At 49.5% G+C, this 21872-nt stretch overlaps 8 protein-coding genes across 8 annotated transcripts; 6 read left to right on the forward strand and 2 right to left on the reverse strand.

Moving 5' to 3' along the window:
* The first annotated feature begins 5008 nt into the window (after window positions 1–5008).
* On the forward strand, window positions 5009–6340 carry DEU56DRAFT_817992 (uncharacterized protein). Its single transcript, XM_041353941.1, has 4 exons — window positions 5009–5587; window positions 5640–5691; window positions 5744–5859; window positions 5915–6340. The coding sequence occupies exons 1-4, from the start codon at window positions 5244–5246 to the stop codon at window positions 6234–6236; spliced, it is 834 nt and encodes a 277-aa protein (XP_041205833.1). The 5' UTR covers window positions 5009–5243; the 3' UTR covers window positions 6237–6340.
* Window positions 6341–7973, reverse strand: DEU56DRAFT_817996 (armadillo-type protein). Its single transcript, XM_041353942.1, has 6 exons — window positions 7792–7973; window positions 7526–7659; window positions 7260–7441; window positions 6926–7156; window positions 6639–6870; window positions 6341–6581 (listed from the first exon to the last, which is right to left on the reverse strand). Exons 1-6 carry the CDS (start codon window positions 7937–7939, stop codon window positions 6510–6512), a joined length of 999 nt encoding a protein of 332 aa, XP_041205834.1. The 5' UTR covers window positions 7940–7973; the 3' UTR covers window positions 6341–6509.
* DEU56DRAFT_500220 (uncharacterized protein) lies at window positions 7772–9213 on the forward strand. Its single transcript, XM_041346518.1, has 6 exons — window positions 7772–8047; window positions 8109–8167; window positions 8302–8399; window positions 8455–8554; window positions 8602–8616; window positions 8662–9213. The coding sequence occupies exons 1-6, from the start codon at window positions 8020–8022 to the stop codon at window positions 9067–9069; spliced, it is 708 nt and encodes a 235-aa protein (XP_041205835.1). The 5' UTR covers window positions 7772–8019; the 3' UTR covers window positions 9070–9213.
* A 3001-nt stretch (window positions 9214–12214) lies between these two features.
* Window positions 12215–13942, forward strand: DEU56DRAFT_818012 (uncharacterized protein). Its single transcript, XM_041353943.1, has one exon. The coding sequence runs from the start codon at window positions 12287–12289 to the stop codon at window positions 13532–13534; it is 1248 nt and encodes a 415-aa protein (XP_041205836.1). The 5' UTR covers window positions 12215–12286; the 3' UTR covers window positions 13535–13942.
* A 1243-nt stretch (window positions 13943–15185) lies between these two features.
* On the forward strand, window positions 15186–15503 carry DEU56DRAFT_704109 (uncharacterized protein; the record flags this gene model as incomplete). The annotated part of the gene is made up of 3 exons (XM_041347363.1): window positions 15186–15274; window positions 15321–15402; window positions 15447–15503. Coding segments are annotated over 3 exons (228 nt in total), but the record flags the coding sequence as incomplete, so codon positions are not given.
* Window positions 15504–16328: 825 nt separating this feature from the next.
* On the forward strand, window positions 16329–16987 carry DEU56DRAFT_818020 (uncharacterized protein). Its single transcript, XM_041353944.1, has one exon. The coding sequence runs from the start codon at window positions 16398–16400 to the stop codon at window positions 16698–16700; it is 303 nt and encodes a 100-aa protein (XP_041205838.1). The 5' UTR covers window positions 16329–16397; the 3' UTR covers window positions 16701–16987.
* Window positions 16617–18450, forward strand: DEU56DRAFT_500407 (uncharacterized protein). The gene is made up of 3 exons (XM_041346519.1): window positions 16617–16856; window positions 16918–17440; window positions 17789–18450. The coding sequence occupies exons 2-3, from the start codon at window positions 16932–16934 to the stop codon at window positions 18030–18032; spliced, it is 753 nt and encodes a 250-aa protein (XP_041205839.1). The 5' UTR covers window positions 16617–16856; window positions 16918–16931; the 3' UTR covers window positions 18033–18450.
* A 1255-nt stretch (window positions 18451–19705) lies between these two features.
* DEU56DRAFT_818035 (SRF-TF-domain-containing protein) lies at window positions 19706–21861 on the reverse strand. The gene is made up of 3 exons (XM_041353945.1): window positions 21064–21861; window positions 20987–21000; window positions 19706–20931 (listed from the first exon to the last, which is right to left on the reverse strand). The coding sequence occupies exons 1-3, from the start codon at window positions 21497–21499 to the stop codon at window positions 20074–20076; spliced, it is 1308 nt and encodes a 435-aa protein (XP_041205840.1). The 5' UTR covers window positions 21500–21861; the 3' UTR covers window positions 19706–20073.
* Window positions 21862–21872: the final 11 nt, after the last annotated feature.

The raw sequence follows: 21872 nt of genomic DNA on the forward strand, positions 1-21872 counted from the left end.
GCGTAGTGTTTGCTGTACTACAAAGCACCGATACATGGGGTGAGCCTGAATTACGGATGAAAGACTCATAGTGCATTAGACTCATCGGACGAACACCAGAGGAGCTCGTTCTCTATGGCACCTATGAGTGCACTAACGAGGGATACAACCAACTTCTACTGGCCATGGCTTGGATAGTCGGCGCTGTATGGCAGATCATCGCACTATGTCTTGCAGTCAGGGTTGTTGTAATGCACTTCCGTGAACTTCAAGGCATGCCGACAAGAAGGTCCATTGGGGAGGTGTTAATGAAAACTCACGTGTTCTACTTCGCAGCGTGAGTTCGTCGTTTGAATGTGATTATATTTTTCCGCTGAAGTTCACATGTACCAGCTACGCTGCTGCTTCTTTCATCACACTTGGCATCCTGTCCCCAGTCGTCAAGGTGCGCCAATATGTGACTCATCTGCATTTGACCACTCCTCATCATTTCTATAGGACTCATCATCTGCGGGAGTTGCAATTTATTTTGGCGTTTTCAATACTATCCAGTTGATGCAGATGTTTGTGCTGGGACCACGCCTAATTATTAGCGTCCGAGAATATCACGCTGAGCTCATGGCCGACTTCGACGCAGGAATTGCCATGACTGCAATTGCTTTCCAAGAGCGTGGACACGTGACAACTGGTAGTGGTGTGTAGCACGGGAAACGCTCCGAGCGATTACTATTCGTCTGTCACTCTGCAGGGAACATTTTGTCGTGGTATTCATTTTGTATTCTAAAATACTAGATTTGAAGCTCAAACGTTCAGCTGCAGCCCGACACTATTATGTGCGGAAGTCGGATGTCCGCACGTGTAGGCTTACATAAAGGATGTCACTCTGTTTCAAATGTTTTGAAATTTACCATTCACTACATACCTAGTACCCGGGGTAAGGTCGAAAACAGGTTGATGCTATTACAGGAGCAGACATCTCACCGATAATGATTCCTTAGCTTGAACTATTCTGGGTGAGTAGAGTCCCACATCAGAAGCGCAATTGGATGATACATTTACAATTGATTCGGGGTAGAAGCCGCAGTGTTGGTCTTTCCTGTTTCTCGGTGTGCGTGGCTCGCTTCATAACGTGGCGCAGTCGATGAGTTGTGCTGACTTCAAAATGTTGTATAGGTTTTTGTTGTGATTGTCTTTTGTGCTGAAGTCCTGCATGTGCCATTGGCTCTGCTGCTTCTTTCATCACACTTGGTATCCTGTCTCTAACTATCGTGGTATGCCAATCTGTGATATCTCAATCTGATCACTCCTCACTATTTCTATAGGATCTAACACCTGTTGTAATTGCAATTTATTATGGCGTTCTCACAGTTGTCGAGTCAATGCAGAAATCTGTGCTGGGACCACCCCTCATCCTTAACATTCGAGCACATAACACTGAGCTCGTGACGAACTCCGATGCAGAAACTTCCACTCCAATTGCTTCCCAGGAGCAGTGTTGTGTAGGACGCGACGCTCTAAGATACAAATGTCGTGATTTAACTGATTAGTATGTACCACCTGTGAAATCATGTGACACGCCATCTCTCAACCAACCAGGTATGCTGCGGGCAGCCTGCGGGTTGGGCATTCATTTTCCTGCGGCACTGCGTCCCAATGTTTGAAGTGCCAGTGGTGTGCCAGGCATGCTGGTGGATGTGTGGCTAGCCTGGCAGCCGCCACCGCCATGATCGTTGCGGTGGCGGTATCGGATATGCTAGCGTTCACATTTTCATAAAACAGAATAAATATTCATTTTTCAGAAGATGCATACGTGGACAACAAGATTGACGAAGAAGATAGGCGCGGGTGGGCACTGATCGTTCAATGACGAACTTTCCGAGCCTGATGCACACTGCGGAGAGATGACGCTATACTACAACACCAATTTAGCGTAAGGTATTAGCAGCCCGCCAATCAGCCAATCACAACTTCATCGTGGTGAGACAGAGGATTCGGTTGGCCACGCCAACATTGTTCTCTTTCCTGGCCGGCAAATGGCCTGCCATTGGCACTTCACACACTGTTAACAAGACTGGCAGTGCGTCCTGTGACTGTTGTACTGCTGTTAATCTAAAATTAATCATTCAGCCATGTGTCTCCGCTGGCTTTGGGGCCTGGGCCAACAAGTCCCACGATCGCAGCCTGACCAAGGCAACCCCACTGCAGCATGTGTTGTGCTGAAGACGAACTGCGTCAATAAGAGGCGACCACCACCTGGCTTGTGCAAATGCATTGCGAATTGATGCAAGGATGGTTGGCGTTGACTGCCGGTGCACAATGGGTTCAGGCTAGTGTTGGTTTAGCGCGTCTCGTTTGCCACGTTACGATTTGGCAGACTGCTCTAACTATACTAGGAATTATCCATTCAAGCTGTTTTGATGATCTTTGATCTGACACAGGATTACGAGGCAGGATGGGCAGAACTTCTCGAGCCTCATGACATTACACAGAAATATGCCACATCGCGGTGCTCAGACACACCGCCCATCTGACAGTTCTTTGTACTTTGCAGATTCACCATGATAACCGACATCTTTTTATGCGAGCCGCCAGGAATTCATCCACAGAATACTGCCGTGAAAGCGCTGGATGGTGGTATATCTAGCACGAACGCCATCGTTTCATGTCTATCACATTCGCCAGTCATACACTATTCCTATAATCATGACCCAAGTCTCGAATGATCCCAGTTGGTGGCCGGCAATCGAAATGAGTCGTGTTGTAAGCTATTTTATAGGTATGTTGGGAGCAAGTCGGATGGTGTTAGTGATCGCTCACTTTATCTTTGACGTGATTTTACAGTTATAGCCTCTATTTCGGTGATATACGATTGGGGTGAGCAAGATGTCCCTTATCGAGAGAATTACTGATGTCCCAATATTAATGGTATCACCAGTACTCACATTCGAACAAGAGGTAGGTCGATGTCATCACAGCAGCCGCCTCACTAGTATTAATAATGATTTCATAGCTTGAACTGGTCTGGGTGAGTAGTCTTATATCAGAAACACATTCGGATAATACAATTGATTCTGGGCAGAGGCAACGATGGTCCCTCATGACTTTCCTATATCTCGGTGTACGTGGTCCGTTGTATAAGCGCAATCGATGAGTTGTGCTGACTTCAAAATGTTGTAGGTGCGCTATGTCGGATTATTACTTTCTGCGTAAGTATGTTTTCAAGGCTAACATTGGCACCGGGCTAATCAGCCGTATCTTACGATCAGTATCAACATACTAAGTGTGTCTCTTCTATACTGCATTTGTTTCCTCTGACACGTGGTAGCTCTCCCGTCGATCTCGCTGGCAGATCTAGTGAGTATCGTGCATCACTCCAGCCATTCCCACCCAATTAACTGACATAGGGGTGAGCCCAACAAGCTTGTTGGTTCCACATACTAACTGCAACAGCTGTGAGTCCATTTTAAGTATCAAGCTCCCCAATGCTCATCAGTAGGCGGGGTTTTCAGGTTCTATACTCAATTTTGCAATATGTTGGATGTTTGTCGTCGTCAGTACTATGCTGGGCGGTGAGCTACTCAGTTGCAGTACCTCGGTGACATTGACTTGACTCAAACATCATGCAGTCATCGTAATCGCTCGACTACATGCCATGTATAATCGATCCACAAAGATTCTCATCTTTCTCATTGTCAGCTTCTTGCCATTCACGGCTTTCAACATAGTGCTCGCCGTGTGGGAAAGCACTGAAATGTCATGGGGTAAGCTCTAATTACTCAAATCGCATCAGATTTATTGAACGAATATTAGAGGAGCTCGTCATCTCTGGCACCTATCAGTGTACTTCTACAGGATACAACTCACTTATGCCGGCTGTGGGTTATATTCTTGGCGCTATATGGGAGTCCATCGCACTGTGTCTTGCAATCAGAATTTTTGTAATACACTTCCGTGAACTCCAACGCACATCGACGGGATGGACCTTCGAGAACTGTATCACGGTATTAATGAAAACTCACGTGTTTTACTTTGCAGCGTGAGCTCCTAATTCAGTTCAAGTGATTATATGCTTCTGCTGAAGTCCCACATGTGCTAGCTATGCTGCTGCTTCTTTCATTACAATTAGCTTCCTGTCTCCAACCATAGCGGTGCGCCAATTTGTGTCATTTGCGTCTCATCACTCATCATTTCTATAGGACTTGTCTCCCGTGGGAAGTGGGATTTATTCTGGCGTTCTCACAATCATCGAAGTCATGCAAACGTTCGTGCTGGGACCACGCCTCATCCTTAGCATTCGGCAATATCACGCTGAGCTCGTGGTAGATTCTGACGCAGGAACTGCCATGACTTCAATTGCTTTCCAGGACCAGGAGCGTGTCCACGTGGCAACTGGCAGTGGTGTGTAGCAAGGGAAATCGTCCGAGTGATGAACACTTATTTCTTCGGGGGGAAAGAGGAGAGGAGGGAGAAACAGGGGAACGAACATGTGAATGCTTTTTGGGGTTTCGTCGTGGTATTTATGTGGTGCTCCAAGGTGATTGGGATTCGAAGAGAAGAATAGAAGCTGGCTATCTCTACACTAGTACTATGCTTGAAGCTGAAACTTTTTATTGTAATGCGACTCTCAAACAACCACTGCAGGTTGTTCTAAGTATTACTGTGTGTTAGCGTAATCACTTTCTACCACCTGAGGCAAGCCGTCATGCATACCGCTAATTATCTGGCAGCAATCATAGTCAGCGAATATACTGCTTTTTTGTGTGATAGGGTACGCTCAGGTAGTTGGGCTGTTCTGTCCAAGCGATTTGCTCGATAAATTCGCGTCAAAATCAAATATCAAGAGTGATATTTGATCTTGACGCGAATTAGACCAGTATCTCGCTGAGCCTGCCGGCAAAAGAAGACAAACAGATACTCGGTCACCATTCAATTTTACTAATCTTCGCTAATCCTCGGAATACTGCCGATTAGTAACACGGATTATTGATAATATTGGCCTTCCCGATTCCCGAAGCTCAGTGAGTAAGAACGTATTGCAGCGCTAGCTTTACAAAGCCCCGACATATGTGATCAATTTCCGTAATTGAGAGCACGCCACTTGCATTCAGACTTGCGCTAGACGTCGAAACAACCTCATCTTTATCTTACAAACTGTTTTATAATAGCTTCAGAGTTACGCGCGCACGGAACATAGAGAGTATAAATGAAACGTAGGGCAGCTCGAATGCCAACCACAATACAACCTTCCTGAAGATCCAATCAACATGACTGTCGAAGTTCTCGCTCCCCACGATGTCCAGACTACCCTCAACTTCTACAAGCCTATAAACGACGAGCTGCCATACAACTATATCGGGGAGCCCCCTGTGGGAGTTCCCAGGTCAAACGTTGGCGCAGATGTCCAACAAGTTGTAATCCATGATATCCGCGGCAAGGAAGACACTATCGGACTCGATAAGACGGGCTTCCAGTTCGTTACTCACAAGAGCGTAGAAAAGGACTTTGTCGATGAAGAAGCGATCCAGACAAAATACTATGCGGAGGTGGAAGACATTTTGAAGAAGCATACGGGGGCGAAGAGGGTGTTTATATTTGATCATACCATCAGGTGAGTGCTCGTGAATGATTGTTGAAAGCGCCTTGGCTTAAGTGCAATGAAGGCGGAGCCCAGTAGACGGCGTAATCCTAGCGAAGGATGCTCCTGGCCCTGTGGTGAGTTATGATCCAGAGTGCTCCGAGGTATCCCACTCACCAAGAACTTTAGGAACGTGTCCACGTCGACCAAACCTACGCCGCTGGCATCGCTCGTGTGCATCATCATCTCGGCGACGATGCTGAACGCTTGCTCAAAGGTCGTGTTCGCATAATTAATGTCTGGAGGTGAGTCAAACACATCTCTCACCCCACGATTAAGTAACCCAATCCATCCATATAGGCCCATTGCCAATCCCGTCGCGCACAAACCACTTGCTGTCGCAGATTACCGTACGCTTGATCCTCAGGACTTGGTCTCCACTAGGCATATCTATCCGGACCGCGAGGGCTCGACGTTCAGCGTGCGTTATAATCCAACGCAGCGCTGGTACTTCCTCGCGGACCAGACCCCTGATGAGGTTACACTCATCAAGTGCTACGATTCGGACGAGGATAAGGCGCGCCTCACGCCTCATTCAGCGTTCCTTGACGTGACCAGTCCCAAGGACGCGCCGGGTAGGCAGTCCATTGAGGTTCGCGCGTTGGTGTTTGAATATGAATAGAGAATACGAGAATCACCGCCTCTAGTGTACATGTATTCATTCTGTTGTATTCATAGTATGAGCTGCATCGATTATCAATGTCACAAATGTTTGTGAAGTGGATACGCACGATGTTCGATGGATGTTCAGGGTATTTAACGAAGGAATGTTCAAATTCAAACTTATCGAAAATGAGCACAAAGAAATGAACGGCGTCTAAATTAGTACGCGCCAGGTATGAATACAGCACGCAATACAACCTTACTTTCCTTTCTCTATCAACGACAACATAAATCAGGCAGGAGTGGCCTCTACCCTGACGCTCTCCAGTCCATTCGCATATTGGAATTGCCCCGAGTTTTCATACTACCAATCGTCAGAAATATACCCCGAAAAGTATATAGGAATGAAGAAATAACGTACCTCCCACATGTCAATAGCGACCTGACAGCTTTCTCGCACAACGCGCGGAGAATCTTCACGCGTCATCCATTCTTTAAGATGGGGTAGCACCTCAGGCGTGGCGATACCTCCGAGCGCCTCTGCAGCCTCATGTCGCACCATGTCAGACTCAGATCCGTCCTGCAGGACATTAAGCAACGAGGGTACAGAGTGTGCGCTCAAGAGTTGGCCGAAAACGAAGGCGATTTCGTGTCTGCAGCGGATGGGTTCAGCGTCGTGACGAAGTCAAAAACTGAAAAGAAGCGGACTTGAATAGTGCGCTGTCATCGGAGAACCCTGATGCTAGTGCATCGACAGCCGCTGGCGTTCCAATGTTGCGGAGTGCAAACATAGCCCGATAGCGCTGGAAAAGGGGAACGGAAGTATCCAAAAGCGTGGCTTGGAGAGAGGCGATTGCAGACTCTGACAAGTCATCTGGTTTTGGTTGGCCAGAGAGAAGTTTGGAGGAGGGAGGAGCGGGGTCGATGGATGTGTACGTCCTGCAAACACGATGTGAGTTTGTGTTGATTGCGGGACCAAAAGTGGTTCGAGTAGTGGAATAGGCAGATTGAGATCTCTAAAAATGAAATGAAAGCTACATACGGAGTCTGATCTGACGATTCTTTCGACGCAAGATGTTGGCGTCCCTCTTCAGAATTATCCCATTCAATTTTAGCGAGCGCGATCTCGCATGTCTCTCGCACACTCCTGTCAGGATCTGTGAGGTACTTCGTGAGGACTGCCTTGAAATCAGGTGATGAGATTGCGCCCATTGCTTCTGCTGCCTATCTCGAATGCTAGTTAGCATCATAATACACTGGAACGTACAAAAGCGGGACTGTGCGAAGCGGGACGATGGAGACGCTCACCTCGTGTCGGACCATAGGATCCTCGTCTAGATTCTCCAGCACTGATTGAAGGACTGGGAGAGCTGAGACGAGCTTCATCTGTCCTAAGCAGTATGCAAGCTCGTGCTTGAGCAGTGCTGAGTGATCGGCGAAGCCTGGTAGATGGATCATGCGTCAGCGCACGCTTGTCTTGAAAGAGAATCGCATAGATGAAAAGATATGATGGTTGATGTTAGGATCGAAAGAAAAGGATCATACGAACGGAAGAATGGACGAAATTCACGTACCTTCAGAGATGATCTTGACTGCCTCATCATTCTTGAAACTTTTCAATGTAAAGAGCGCTCTGAAACGATCGTGCAAGGGCACCGTACCGCTCGTATTGAGCAGCGCAGCGCGAAGGGCAGAGAGCTCGCTTGGAGAAACCGCGTCCATCGAGGAAGATCGAGATAAAAAGATAATTTGGTGTAGCGGACTTTTGATTTCATTTGCTAAACCTTGTCCTCCTACATATCATGCCCAAGTCAAAACGCGCAAAACTCGGTAAGTCTCGTTCTCTATGATAGATCGTGATGAAGGTTGATGTTGTATTCTGTATGGATAGTCACCCTCGCAAAAGTATCGAAAAAGACGAGGGAGCATAAAAATGCTCTCTTGACTGAGGTTAGTTTTTGTAGAATTTGTTTTTCCCCTCTGGATGCACTTCTCCGGAGGCAAACCAGGATCGGAATGATTGCAAGACTTTTTCTACTGCCTGGTCCCTGCTATGCGAGTGCTAATCGTTCCTTCTTCCCAAGGTACAACAAAATGCTGAAAAATGGAAATACTGCTGGCTATTCGAAGTCGGCGCGATGCGCAACTCCCATCTAAAAACCGTACGAAACCTATGGAAAGAGTACGTCTCGCTTCATTTACCATCCCATCCACAGCACTGACCCATGACCCCGCAGCACAGCACGGATATTCTTCGGTCGAGGAGCAGTAATGGCCAAAGCTCTAGGCGCAACAGCAGAAGAAGAGCACCGAATGGGCCTCCACAAACTCGCCCAAGTAAGCCCCCATCTCAACGCACACCCCACTCTAACAAAACATCTCAGCAAATAAAAGGCCAGGTAGGGTTGTTTTTTACAGACTCGGAACCTCAAGAAGTGATAGAGTGGTTCGACGATTTCAAACAAGCGGATTACGCGCGAACGGGGAACAAAGCTACGAGGGCGGTGATATTACCTGCGGGACCTGTGATGCGGGTGCATTCTGACCCCCCTGAACCGTTCCCCCATAATGAGGACCCACAGCTCCGGAAGCTGGGTCTAACGACGTCGATGAAGCGGGGTGTACCTACGCTTGAAAATCCTCATAGGGTGTGTGATAAGGGGAAGGCTTTGACGGGCGAGCAGGCGCAGCTGCTCAAACTTCTTGGTGAGAAGATGGTGGTGTTTAGGGTTGGGTTGTTGGCAAGGTGGGATGCTGCCAGCGGGGAGGTTGTCCAAGTTGAGAGTGGATGTACGGAGATAGAACGGGCAGGCGATGAGGGTAAAGACGAAGATGAGGAGATGAGCGAGTAGGTTTACTATTTCGATCGAGCACATCAGCGTGTATACATTTTGACTTTGACTTGATCGAGCATGCGGATGTAAGGATTGCTCTTCGTCAGGAAGACGACAATCAGAGGAGAACATTATAATGAGCATCAGATCTCAGAGGTGGCTTTTAACTTGTCCCAATTCAACGAGCAATACACGCTAGATCCTAATGGACCAGAGAATAACATCATGATCATTGACACAGATGATCACGAACGTGCAAAATACTTGCGTGGCAAGGAAAGGAAATTTGAATAGTAGGGCCCGATGGCTACCTCTGTTACCGAGGGCAACAGATCACAAACAAGTAGTATAACGTGAAGCAATGACATCAACAGAGAGTGCGAGAACGGAGCGCAAGAATAGTGGGGAGTCGCTGTGTTTAATGTGATCTCCAGGTGTGCATGAAGGGTGCCGTCGCAACCCACTAACATAGTCTCGCTAACAACACGGTCAGTTCAGGGAGAACAGCTGAAAAATATGATAGGCAAGACTTATTCGTTCATCAGCCAATTGCTCAATGACCAACAGAATCTGGTCAATCCTGATGACATGGCCAAACTGCGTCACCGATGGGGGAACGATCGATGGATAGTGGAACCATCAACAATGATGCCTTAGCTTCAAATGAACACATTTATCCAACTCAAAAGCTGCCATGGTGAACTGTGAGTCAGCCTGCGGTATTCGCAGATCTTCAGGTAGGGTTTTCCCGCTGTGCGATGCCCAATTGCCGTGTCGTGGGCAGGCGTTTCTAGAACGTCCTTATGCGGAAGCAACGAACTCGTTCATGCACAGTCTAACCCCTGAGGCATGCACCTGAACATCATCTGGCGGACAACCCAAAGATTCGTCCTTGGCTGAATATTGAGTGCAGTAATTAGTTAAAGCACTCTCGTGTGGGCCCGCTTACAATTGATGATGCGCCCCGAGATCAACTGCGCGAACAATACATGGTCGCTAGTTGACATACACGCCAGACACAGGTCCGAAGAACAAACGGACGATAATTGTGGGACAGATGCAGCAAATACGGAAGAGGTTTCTCGCCCGTGATTCACAATTGCTCGCCATGATAGAGAAAGGGATATAAGATGCGGACGCATAGATTTTGTCGTATGGAGGAGGCGTTCAGTAACGGACTTGCTACCATCGAAGCCATCATGGAGAGAACATAGGGGCTTTTTGAGGACCACACGGCAGAAAGTCTGAGAACTCGAATTTCTGCGTTCGGGTCTGTCTGGGACCATTCGGCGTCACTCGCTACACCCGAAGACACATCCGCTGTGTGTAGTACTAGAGACCGGCATTGCCAACTTTACCTTGCACGCCTTCCTTGAATTTACAGGCATTCTTAATGAGCAATATGAGGCCGGGTTCAAAAAAACAGCAAGAGTCCGCTTACTCGTTCAAGTTTCCAAATTCTCATGGTTCAGATTGTGAAGAATGGGAATCACAGTCCAACTTCGAGGAGTGTTTGAAATCGAAGCCTGAGATTCTTAAACGTGCATCGCACCAGCTAGTGATGGCCGTGATGTGAGTCGATGGGGAATGGAGTAGTGAGTTGCCAAGGCAATCAAGGTAAACTCACCTGTATGTATTAGGTGGACCAGCGGAACGGAACCGCAACGCCTAAATGAAATGGGATGAAGTCGATTGTATACGTAGAAAGCATGATCGGTTTAGTAATGCTGCCGACTTGAAGCCTTTAGCTAATTCGGTGCTTATTTATTTGTTGGCTGCCGATGCGGGGGGGCTGGTCGCTACGCGAGCGGTGTTACTACTACGTGCAAAACCTGCGATGCGGGTGCAATTCTGACTTGATCCGACCCATAGTTCCGAGAGCTGGGTCTTCGGACGACGATGAAGCGGGCCGCGCTGGACGAGTGAGCAGGCGCAGCTGCTCAAACTTCTTGGTGAGAAGATGGTTGTGTTTAGGGATGAGCGTTGAACATTCCGAACGTTCAATGTTGGGTTGTTGGCAAGGTGAGAACCTGCCAGCAAGGAGGTTGACCAAGTTGAGGGGAAGGAGGGGTATATTCGGAGATAAAACGGGAGGGGAGATATTGATAAGTGTGTACACATTTTCAATTGATCGGGCACGAGGCCTGAGGATGTAAGGATTACTCTTTGTCAGGAAGACGACAATCAGAGGAGAACATTGATGTTATGAGCATCGGATCTTAGAGGTATCTTCTAACTTTTCTCACCTAAATTCAAAGCAAGCTATACACATTGAATTATAATGGCAGCGTTGTGAGGCGTTGTGGTGATTGCTCCAATGTCCAGGCGACTGGGTGTTATCGATCATCTATGGCTCGTTGAAGAGATGATAGGACACGTGTTTATAAAGTTCTGTCACAAGATAAATGATCGGCAAGGCGATTATTGCCTGTGGACGCACGTTGTGGTAGGCTGTAGTACAATATGTATCATACGGGTTGAATAAAACAGCCTGGCTATTGCCTCCTCTTGCAGGGTCAATGACAGATAAGTCTGAGGGTGCGCGCTCTCGCACAACGCAAACTCATCTGCCGATGACCTAGGGAAAATAATAGCTGGATTCATAGCGCCCTGGAGTCTCGAGGTCAGCTTTCGAATATATTGGAGGAATGCAGGCAACCAACTGGCTACAGATGGGTTGGGAGATACTAATCGTCACGGTCCAACTTACCTGTCAATGACCCATGGAACATCACGACTATACTCGTAGCGCTCTGGGACCTCGAGGCCAGCTTCCGGAAGTAAAATGTAGACAACCAGCTCGGCTATTTTGTTGGATCATTGACAGATAAGTTTGACGACGTCAACCACTAAAATCCCCAAACTGATCTATCAATGCCCTGTGTAACGGTAGAACCTCGAGGTCGACTCCCGACGACAGCACCATCCACTGGAGAGATTCAAGCGACCAGCTCCGCTAAACATCATCGACAAATAAGTTTGATGACTTATCATCCAACTTATCTGTACATGAAAGATCATGGGTGGAGCCCTATGGATCTTGAGTCGAGAGATCAACTTTTGAAGACAGTCTGAGGTATGACAAGTTGTGGAGACGACAGCAGATGATGCCAGTAACCAAGTTGAAACAACGAATCCGATGAATTTCACTTTGCGTGCTTACTAAGCAAACGAAGTTGTTCCCCTATCGACGCGCCATCCCCAACGCATATATCCAGTCCTTCGCTCGATAACCATGTCCAACGCGTCTGATTCAGTTGTTCCGCAAGGCTCTGCGCACACCACCAGCTTTGACCCCGATGTCATCGCCGACCGAGGTTACATGACGACTGAGGAGACTCATTATATGGTAAACGCCATAGCAGAAGCTTCAAGACGCGTCAACGTGAACCGCGCCGACGTGAACAGCTTGCATGTTGCAGCTGGGCGGAACGCTGGCGATGGAGATATCGAGGACCCAGACTCGGACTCAGACTCAGACTCGTCTGGTGATGAAGATGAAATCCCCTATCACGCCGCTCGTATTTTAATGGCCAGGTCTGGGGTTCCGCCCTCCCGGGTCGAAGCTAATATAGAGTTTCTCCGCCTTTTTACTTCTCTGCCCCCGTCCGAACGAGATGTGATACGTGCGAAGCTTGCAGCGGATGTTGAGGCCGACGAGTCTTCAACTTCGCGTTCTACCCCACACTCCACTGCAGATGCAGACCTCGTCTTTCGTGATGAAAACACCAAACTCGTATCACTAGAGGACTATCACGATATTCCTCGCGCCGTCATTAACCTCGCCAAGTCGAAAACCCATGTTCCGCTCATCCTCTTGACGTTTGATTCTATGGAGAGAATCCATGCGGGGGATGACATTTCCAGTTTTCCGCCAGAAGACACGCTCTCTTTGGTCGAGTTCCACCAGGCGTCTTTCAATTTCATTAAACTCATGTCTCTAGTCGCAGAACCCGCCATCGTAGAGCGGTTCAAGCAACACAGAAGCTTCTGCTTGTCGCACATGATGGAAAGATACCGAACGGTCCTCGCATTTGACATGGAAACGAGACGTATATTCTTCAACACGGAATCTTTCCTCGCACAGGATGCTTATTTACGTCGCTGGCACGCGATGGATATGGATATGATGAATTTGGAAGTTCGCGAAGCTGTAGAAGAGAGGGCAGCTGCTGTAGAAGAAGCCGCCAAGTCTGGGCACTCCCATGGCCACAGGTTCCATCCATACAGCAAGTCTGATGGGAACGGGTGCCTTTGCCTTATCTGTGGACGGACAGGACACAAAGCTAGCGGATGCACGAATGCGTATACTGTCCACGGCGATGCGGTGGTGTGCGAGTGGGACGGGACACTGGTTCTGAAATCGACTTCGGAAGTGGTTTGTATTTCGTTCAATATTGGAAGATGCGCAAAGGATCACGAACGGGTTCATGTTTGCTCGATTTGTGGGTGCGAAAGCCATGATGCGAAGTTGTGCTGTTAAGATGGTGTTCCTTGGCAGGCGGATCTGGGAGTCCCTGATTGGAAAATTTAGCTGGCAGTGCTAAATGAGGAGTTGATGAGTCGACGAGGGGGGACATTCAACTTCATTGTACTAGGTATCCGTTTCTTGGGGTCGAACCCTGTCGAACCTTGTCGAACGTGTGCGGAGTGACGGTTGTCCGCTAAATCATGATATTATAGTTGAAATTTGGAGGATGTATGGTCGTGTGAGGTTACGGAGGCAGATGCGGCAGGCTGATGGCGCAGTTGATGACGGGATATCTCATTGGCTGATAAAGAAATAATATGACGTCGATTAGCGGTTACCGTTGGTTGCCCAATGTCGGCTATGCACCAACGGGGCTATATCATAAAGTAGCAGCATATTCCATCTAATTGCTAAACCAAAATGTTGGCTCAATTCCCTGTATACCTCAAACGTTCTCCTTCTACGACGACGACGACCACGACGGCGACAACGACATCGATGTATTCACCTGAAGCTAGTACTGACAGTCTATCGGACATTATTGACCTCTTTCCGTATTCCGTTACTCCGACTTATGAACCACCACCGAGACCACCAAGAAATCCTGACAGATTGAAGAAGGAATTTATACCAGTGAGACCGCAGCAGCCTATCGCTTTGTTACTAGGTCACTGAAGATTTCACAGTTTATTCATCGACGAGCGCCTCCTCGATTCCCTCCTCCAACTTCCCCTCTTCCTCCACTACCAATTTCTATTCCGAGTTCACCGGATCCATTGAGTCCACTTACGCCCTTTTCGTCATCCCCGACACAGCATCCGTCCCTCTCAGTATCCCCGCTCATCCTAGATACCCCGCTCCCAAAGGATTCAATCTGGCAGCCATCTTCACCTCGCCACGTTCACTTTCAACGTGATCATATGTATCCTGCCCCAGGTGGTCTCTCCCCATGGAGTGCCCGCTCACACCCCACTTCCAAATTCTCTTTCTCTTCCAGATCTCTCCACAGTCCACCCTCTCCTCCTCAAACAAACTCCAACTTGATACTGCGCGGCCCAGCTGGTGTACCCTTTACAGGTGCTGGCCCAGGTGCACTCCTCTCTCGATCCCCTTCTACTGGCAATGGCAAGAGGGTACGTTCACTGCCCACTCCCCTGATCACTCATCTGAACTCACATACACAGCCCATACCCATATCCCCCGTCTCACTCCGCTTCCCACTCGCCGAAGACGATCATCACAACGACTCGCCGTCTGATGCTGCCCTCGTACTCAACGTCCATGGCGGCATCGATGCCTCCTATCGCCTGCACCACCGTTTCAGGCGTCAGGAAGTGCCTTACCCCCGGAGTTATGAACGGCGGGTGGTGGATATGTGAGTGGCTGTGTCGCTCCTCGACCCGCTGACTCATGCCTGTCTATCCAGGGACGGAGTCGACACCTTACTAACCCGTCAGATGGGTGGGGGATCATTAACCTGGCATGCCTTTCCGTCATCCTGGAACGATCCACCCGCCCAGGGACCGCTGAAGAAAATATTGGATGTTGGGTGCGGGAATGGTGTGTGGGTCATTGAGGCTGCCAAGTACTGGAAGGGATGCGAAGTCATTGGTGGGTGCACCGTTCGCCACTACTTGGGGAGGAGGGCTAACCACCTGCAGGCCTCGACATCGTATCTCTCCAACCAGATCTTGTGCGTGTTTCGAAAGACAAGGATCTCGCAAGGAGAGTGAACTGGGTTCAAGCTAACTTGTGAGTCTTTACCTACCCCAGTCCTTGGACCGCTCAACTCGCACAGCCTCGAAGGACTTCCATTCGCTAACGAATCGTTCGATTTCGTGCATGTCAAGCGCATCGCGAGGGGCGTACCCGAGGACAAGGTGCGTATCCTCACACTCCGTCGTACTATGCTAACATCAAATAGTGGGATGACCTCTTTGAAGAAATCACCCGCGTGATGAAGCCAGGTGCTGCATTCGAGGTCGTAGAAGAAGACTTGAGCTTCCCAGGCCGCTCAGATGGCGATGGCAGCGAAGTGGGGACTCTGAGGAGCAAAGGAAGCAATATGTCCATGTCCAATAGCGGCTCCAGTCTAAGCCCTGACGTTACCTCAGGCACCGAGTCGGGGAGGAGTAGTGCAGACGGTTCCACGAGCAGCTCATCCGACTCGGCCAATTCTACTAGTGCTGCAGCCACCACGCCTGACTCCTTTCCCTCCATCACCATCGACGCCCACCGATCGAACTCCCCTTCCAAACACCCCACCATCTCCATCTCCCTCCCTACTGATTCCCCGCTGAAGGTGAGCTCGAGCAGCACACTCATCCATCGTTCTCTCTCCCTGCGCCAACCACCCTCCTCCAATACATCACTTGAGACCCTCAGACGCCCATCAGCAACCACATCGCCCTCGCCCTCCTCTTCCCAACCATTCCTCTCTTCCTCCAAAAGCAGCACACCTACGCCTATCAACCCACGTCCTCGTCCGTCGCAGAAGTTCAACAAGGCAGCGCAAGCGGTGTTGAATGAACCTACCCTCACTCCCTTTTTCGTGCTGCCTGGATCGGGTTCGCCCCCGAAATCACCGCCGGTGTCGCAGAAGAAGAATAAAGCTGCTCAAGCTGTGTTGATGGAGCCTACTGCTACGCCCTTTTTTGTGTTGCCGCAGAATAGGAGTAAGGTGTCGTTGGTTGGGGAGAGTTCGAGTCAGATCCCAAGTGGGAGGGAGAGTCAGAGCGGGACTCGGGAGAAGGAGAAAGGGAGGATGAGTATGAGTATGGGCTCGCTAGGGAGTCGGGTGAGTGTGGGGTTGGGGTTCGGGGGGAGGAGTGGGAGTTTGAGTTTTGGTGTTGGGAGTCCTGGTACGAGTCCGAGGATGTTGGAGGACGAGAGTGAAAATGGAAGCGGGAGTGGCAGTGGGGTGCTTCACGTGGATAGGAGCGTGGGCACCAACAACCTGGAGTTGAAGCTCCCCCTCGTCATTCCGCCAGATCCCCGCGACCATACCGTCCTCGAAGCGATCTACAACGAGATGCACGCACAACGGTTTATTAACCTTTCTCCGTTGAGTTTGTTGGCCAATCAGGTGGGGTTGTGGTTCAAGGGTGAGTCGTTTATTCTATCATTTTGTTGCTTTTCATTTTGGGTGGAGGGTGTGCCGCGGCTCGTGGGTGGATGAAATATATTGAAACAGGGTGTATGCATATGTGCCGAAGTCGTGGCAGATGTTTCATGGATGAACATTCTGGGGCGTTCATCTTGGAGGGAAACATCTCACCTGAAGTTGGGTGGATGAAACGTCCTGCTGTTGGGTGGGTGGAGGAAACAGCAACAGGTGGACAAAACTTTCATCACGCTTAAAGCCTTTCCTTATGATTCATTTCTATTTCTCCGAGACGTACTATAAGCGATGTCAGGGTTCGAGCTAACTGGGACACGTGTAGACGTTCGCACGCACCCGCCGATTCTGCTGCGTTTCCCACCTCTGAGGGAACCTGAGGGCGGCGCACTGTTATCGATATCGGGTGTGGGTTCATCCAGCCCGATGTCCGCTGGCCATGACCGGAATATGAAGTCGAATTTGGGCGCCGGTGGGAATTCGAGCGCGGACAGGAATACGATCATCTCGCTGGATGGCCTGAGCAGTGGAGCATCACCTTACGCTTCGCTCGATCGCGCGATCTCTATTCAAAGACAGACGCAAACGCGGGCTCTGCCGAACCCTGCGTTGGAAGTTGACTTGAAGTATTTGAACCTCCATCTAGCGTTGCGCGTGAAAGAGATCGTGGCATGCGCAGAAGCGATGTGGGAGTGGGTATCCGATTTTCAAACGCGAGGGGGGAGGAAGGACGGGATATATGCCAAGATCATGGGGTTGACGAGGTCGCAGTTTGATGAATTGCTGTTGAGGTTCGAGCTGTGAGTACTCTTTCTTAGTTTTTTTTTTTGGCTTTGCGGAGTTTTTTCTTCGGTGCCTATGACGCTCATCACTTCTCGGATTCTTGATGGTGTGACCTTGGGGGTGGCGTGGAATCGCCTTTTTTTGCTAGCTTCGTGGTGGCACAGCTGGATGGTACGCGTTTAGAACGTTTAGTCTTTGTGCTGTGCTCTGAATAGGGGCATGGTTTCTAAACGGGGAAAAGTGCTAAGGATGGGATGGTGTGTTTCGATGCCTGTGCCACACTTCTTCTTCTACTTCTTCTTCTGATCATCTGAACCAACCATTCTGATCTCGAACATGAATCTAATCAACTTCTGTTGTTGCAGGGACATGAGGGAGCACATGAGTCTCGGATCTGTGCTCGAGGACCGGTTCAATTGGAGTATGATCCCGGGGCCGACGCCCCAGGAAAAGCGCTCGTTTGATACAGCGTGCGAGAAATGGGAGGCGTATCGGAAGCTTGAGGATGGTGGTGGTGATCGAACGCCTTGCGCCATGGCCGGTCCGCACCCCGCTATGCGTCTGAGTCGCTCATTACGAGTCTTCGTCGCATGGAAGCCTACAGCATGACACGAGACGATGATCATGATCTGCACAGGACAAGCGCTTGGATGCAAGCGTTTGACACCCGGATCTTTATTCAGTCACATGTGCGATCAAGGACCATGAGGCTGGCTGTGGCGAAGCGCCCTCGTTTCAGTGTTGGACCCATTTTCCTAATGCGGGTCCTTCAAGGTTCCGTGCCGTTAGGCCTGGTCCCTGGCATTTTTCATTATATCGCCACCTCGCGAAGGAAGATTGGAGTGCTGACTGAGGCTTCCATTCCTGCTGCATTTTGGGGGGATATTGTTTTTCTTTTTGTGGGAAGAGGTATCGTGATTTCCCTGGTGGCGTTTCTCTTTCGTTGTCCTCGGCTTGGCCAAGGGGGGAAAAACCTTGTTCGTCAGCCTTGTTGCGCCTGCATACGTGATGGGTTACTCACCGACTCGTCATTTCCGCTCCATCATCCCCGCACTCCCCCTCTACCTCCGGACGCAAGGTTGTATTCTTATTAATCACGCATGTTCTCGACGCAGTCCTATACCATACCATTTCTAGGCTTAGGCTAGCATCTCGGCACCGTTACTGGTGACACATCTTGCATAATTTTATTAACGCTATTTATTGCTTGTTGTATGTATAATCTTTTGTTTTTACGTGGCTGTCATGCTAGCGCAGTCTTAGTTGATGAATCATGATGTTGTTATCCTGAGCGCTCCAGTGGCGTTGCCTCGTACCATCACTTTCGGCTTTTCGGGTTGACTCGGAGGGCAGGCATTGTAACTTCCCATTGCAAGGATCGTACGTAACCGGGGATGTGATAGGTTCATTCTCGGGCAACTTGAAAGGCCTTCCCCGCGTCGCTCCTACGTAAAATCAAAGTCAAAAAAAGGTTTACGACAAGATAAGGGAGTCATAGCATGTGATTTTTCCAGAAGCACGCTGCGCCTGAAGGTGGAGCGACGTCCGACTTGATAGCCGGCTTGACCGAAAGACACGGGCACCAAGGCACGTTTTGAGATTGTTCTTAATCTTAGTTGGTTGTGACAATCGAACGTCCCCCCCTGTTGAAGGTTGGAACTCGAAGAACGTGTGTGGAAGTTGACTTGTGAGGGGAGGTCGATGCGTTGCAGGGATCGGATGCGTGCGTGTAAGTCAATTGGTATTGAGCCCAATCGAGCGCGAGACATGAACTCTTGTGGAATATCCCAGGTTGGCTCTCCTGACGTAGTAAGAAATGCAAATGCAAATTAGTGACTTACCGCTGTGGGAGTGGGTATGCCCCCGTTGACGTCGCCAGCAGGTGGAAGTAACATTAAGAAGAACGTTCGTGTCCGTCAGATCATTCGCGAGTCGGCGACTTCGCAACGTTGATCATGTCAATCGCAACCGAAGTTCCATTTCAAAGAAGTTGAAACCTGCCTCGACTTGCACGGAATGATAACGTTCGAGTCCCGTCCACGGAGGACCTAGTACCATCGCGACCTCGGAACATTCGTGTCAATCAACCACTTCCATTTCTGAAAAAATAATGGACTCCGCGACGACTCGTCCAAAAACCGCTTCGTCCAGAGTCGATCGAAGCCAGAAAGGAAAGGACAAGAAATGATCGCGTGCGACATTGAGCATGGACAGAAATGTACATGCCGCACCCGTTTCGCAAACTAAGCCGCGGGTTTTTTTTTTCTAATTGTATCGCCAGCGACATGGAAAAACACTTCCTTTGTTGAATGAGAACTTGTAATAGCACAGATGCGAGTCGTGTATAGACTGAAACGAGTACGAGCACTTTTGACGCCAACCACATGATAACATCCAAAATACTGAATGAGGATTGGGAAACAAATAATGAAAAAAAAAAGACCAAGTCAGGGGGAAACAGTGGGAAATGAGCCAGGCAGATTCATCAATTATTTGTACAATTTCAGCCGAAATAGCTGTGAGTAACTAACAGCACAGAAGCTGAGAACGAAGAATTGGAAGCATGCGGAGAAGTGAGAAAAGCATAAAACAACCCAGTTTGGACGGACAAGAAAGCTTATCATGCAAGCACGCGTCATTATTCGTATCTTCATCTTCGGCCATAATGACCTCCCTGACTAACTGGCGGGGGCGGTGCCCAATGTGAGTGCTGCGCGGCAGCAGCCGCTAGACCACCCAACGGTTGACCGCCCTGGCCGCCGGGCCCACCAGGACCAGGGTATGAATAAGCACCTGGAGGGGGCAAGCCCATATGGCCGCCGTACATCCCAGGGTCTGTCGGGCTTCCAGCGTGACCGCCACCAGGTGCATGATGACCATGATGTTGAGCATGAGTGCCGTATGCTCCGGTTGGCGACGTTCCGTATTGCGGCGACTGAGGCACTTGAGAATGTTGCTGCTGGGGACTCGTTGGAGAGCCCAGAGATATTTGTGGCGGGGGCGGTGCTTGAGGCTGCTGGTGCTGAGAGGCAGCTGGAATAGAAAGGGGCGGAGGGATAGTACTATTTGGGGTCTGCGGCGATCCTGGCCCGGCACGACCTGGCCCTGAGCCAGTTGTGGAGGGACGCCGACGACGCTTGTCTCCGGCTGCGGCTGCGCGATTACCGCGAGCTGCCTCCTCGTCACCATCATCGTCACCGTCCTCCTTCGTGGCGCTTTGTGGGCCACCAACAGGACCACCTGGAATAGCAAGCCCTCCTGGAAGATTAGTACTTCCAGGACCGGGCAAAGACATTGGCCCAGACGCACGACCTATAGGTGCACCGACTGGCATTGCGGAAGGAAGCGAACCATGAGGGGCATTTAGACAAGCTTGAATAAGATTCTTGCCCTCTGGTTGAGTGACGAGGGGTTGTAGCTTTGAGGTTGTAAAGGTGTAAACGAGACCGGTTTCTGACACGACAAGTAAAAGGACCTGAGTGCCTGTGAGTGTAGAGAGCTCATACGCCTAAGAGAGATTCGGTTAGATAAGCGGGGGGTGAGTATATATTGATGAAATAAACCTTTTTCATGATGCCTGCGAAAGTTTGTTTGTTGAGGATAAAAAGTACACAGAAAGCAAAGGAAGTCGATCGCGTACCAGCTTTCCTTTTGGAGAATGTTATGTGACGTCTCGATTTATCTTGAATAAATTCGATCTTAATCTTTCGCCTTCCTGCCTTCTTGTCCGACTTTGGTTTCTCCTCCTCATCATCGTCGTCTCCACCACTCTCTGCGGCATCCTGATCATGAATAAAGCCATCTTCTGGTACGCCTGTTTGTTGTACAGGTTGAGGGAGATGTTGGTGAGGTTGTTGATTACCAGGTGGAGGTTGTTGAGGATCAGCAACGACTGGATTTACCAAATTGAGGTCCGTGCGTTGGCGCTTACGCATTGTTGGAGAGGATGCGGCGGGGTCGTCTTGAATACTCTGACCAGAAAGGGAAGGTTGTTGGCTGTGATGAGCCGCGGCGTTGGAATACGGATAAGATGGAGAGTTAGTTGTTGTAGAAGTAGGTTGACGGCGATAGGCCATATGGGTTGTTCACCCTGGACGACGATGAAGAGGACGCGTTGAAATAAAGTGTAAACGTTGAACGCGACTTTGAGGAGGATGTTAGTGTCAGTGCGGACGGCGTCCTTAAAAGGAATCGCTGAAGTTGGAAGGAGGTGGAAAAGGGAGGGAGTTGTCAACGGGGCGTGTGTTGTCTCAGTCTGGACGATCAAAAAAAGACTGTCCTTGTGGTCATTTGTTTGGTCATAATCGGAGTATCAGATGCCCGCCAGGCACACCGCGGTAATCCCCGCCGACCACTTTCAGCTATGCTTCCGCAGCTATCGCTCCCACGATACCCGCTTTCGTAATTATTTATCGTTCCATTTGGAAATACATTCCCTTTTATAGAAAT

Source organism: Suillus clintonianus (genome assembly GCF_016758775.1).
Source record: "Suillus clintonianus strain FC179 chromosome Unknown DEU56scaffold_65, whole genome shotgun sequence".
NCBI lineage: Eukaryota > Fungi > Basidiomycota > Agaricomycetes > Boletales > Suillaceae > Suillus > Suillus clintonianus.

Excerpts from the sequence above, each read along its gene's own strand:
- DEU56DRAFT_817992 (XM_041353941.1), top strand. The coding sequence starts at position 5,244 with ATGACTGTCGAAGTTCTCGCTCCCCACGATGTCCAGACTACCCTCAAC. Across the intron at positions 5,692-5,743 it reads AGGATGCTCCTGGCCCTGTG|GAACGTGTCCACGTCGACCA; the intron begins GTGAGTTATGAT and ends CAAGAACTTTAG. Across the intron at positions 5,860-5,914 it reads CGCATAATTAATGTCTGGAG|GCCCATTGCCAATCCCGTCG; the intron begins GTGAGTCAAACA and ends CCATCCATATAG.
- DEU56DRAFT_817996 (XM_041353942.1), bottom strand. The coding sequence starts at position 7,939 with ATGGACGCGGTTTCTCCAAGCGAGCTCTCTGCCCTTCGCGCTGCGCTG. Across the intron at positions 6,871-6,925 it reads GATGACAGCGCACTATTCAA|ACACGAAATCGCCTTCGTTT; the intron begins GTCCGCTTCTTT and ends CATCCGCTGCAG. Across the intron at positions 6,582-6,638 it reads TCGCTATTGACATGTGGGAG|TATGAAAACTCGGGGCAATT; the intron begins GTACGTTATTTC and ends GACGATTGGTAG.
- DEU56DRAFT_500220 (XM_041346518.1), top strand. The coding sequence starts at position 8,020 with ATGCCCAAGTCAAAACGCGCAAAACTCG. Across the intron at positions 8,048-8,108 it reads GTCAAAACGCGCAAAACTCG|TCACCCTCGCAAAAGTATCG; the intron begins GTAAGTCTCGTT and ends CTGTATGGATAG. Across the intron at positions 8,400-8,454 it reads GTACGAAACCTATGGAAAGA|CACAGCACGGATATTCTTCG; the intron begins GTACGTCTCGCT and ends ATGACCCCGCAG.
- DEU56DRAFT_818012 (XM_041353943.1), top strand. The coding sequence starts at position 12,287 with ATGTCCAACGCGTCTGATTCAGTTGTTCCGCAAGGCTCTGCGCACACC.
- DEU56DRAFT_818020 (XM_041353944.1), top strand. The coding sequence starts at position 16,398 with ATGTTGGAGGACGAGAGTGAAAATGGAAGCGGGAGTGGCAGTGGGGTG.
- DEU56DRAFT_500407 (XM_041346519.1), top strand. The coding sequence starts at position 16,932 with ATGTCAGGGTTCGAGCTAACTGGGACACGTGTAGACGTTCGCACGCAC. Across the intron at positions 17,441-17,788 it reads TTGCTGTTGAGGTTCGAGCT|GGACATGAGGGAGCACATGA; the intron begins GTGAGTACTCTT and ends CTGTTGTTGCAG.
- DEU56DRAFT_818035 (XM_041353945.1), bottom strand. The coding sequence starts at position 21,499 with ATGGCCTATCGCCGTCAACCTACTTCTACAACAACTAACTCTCCATCT.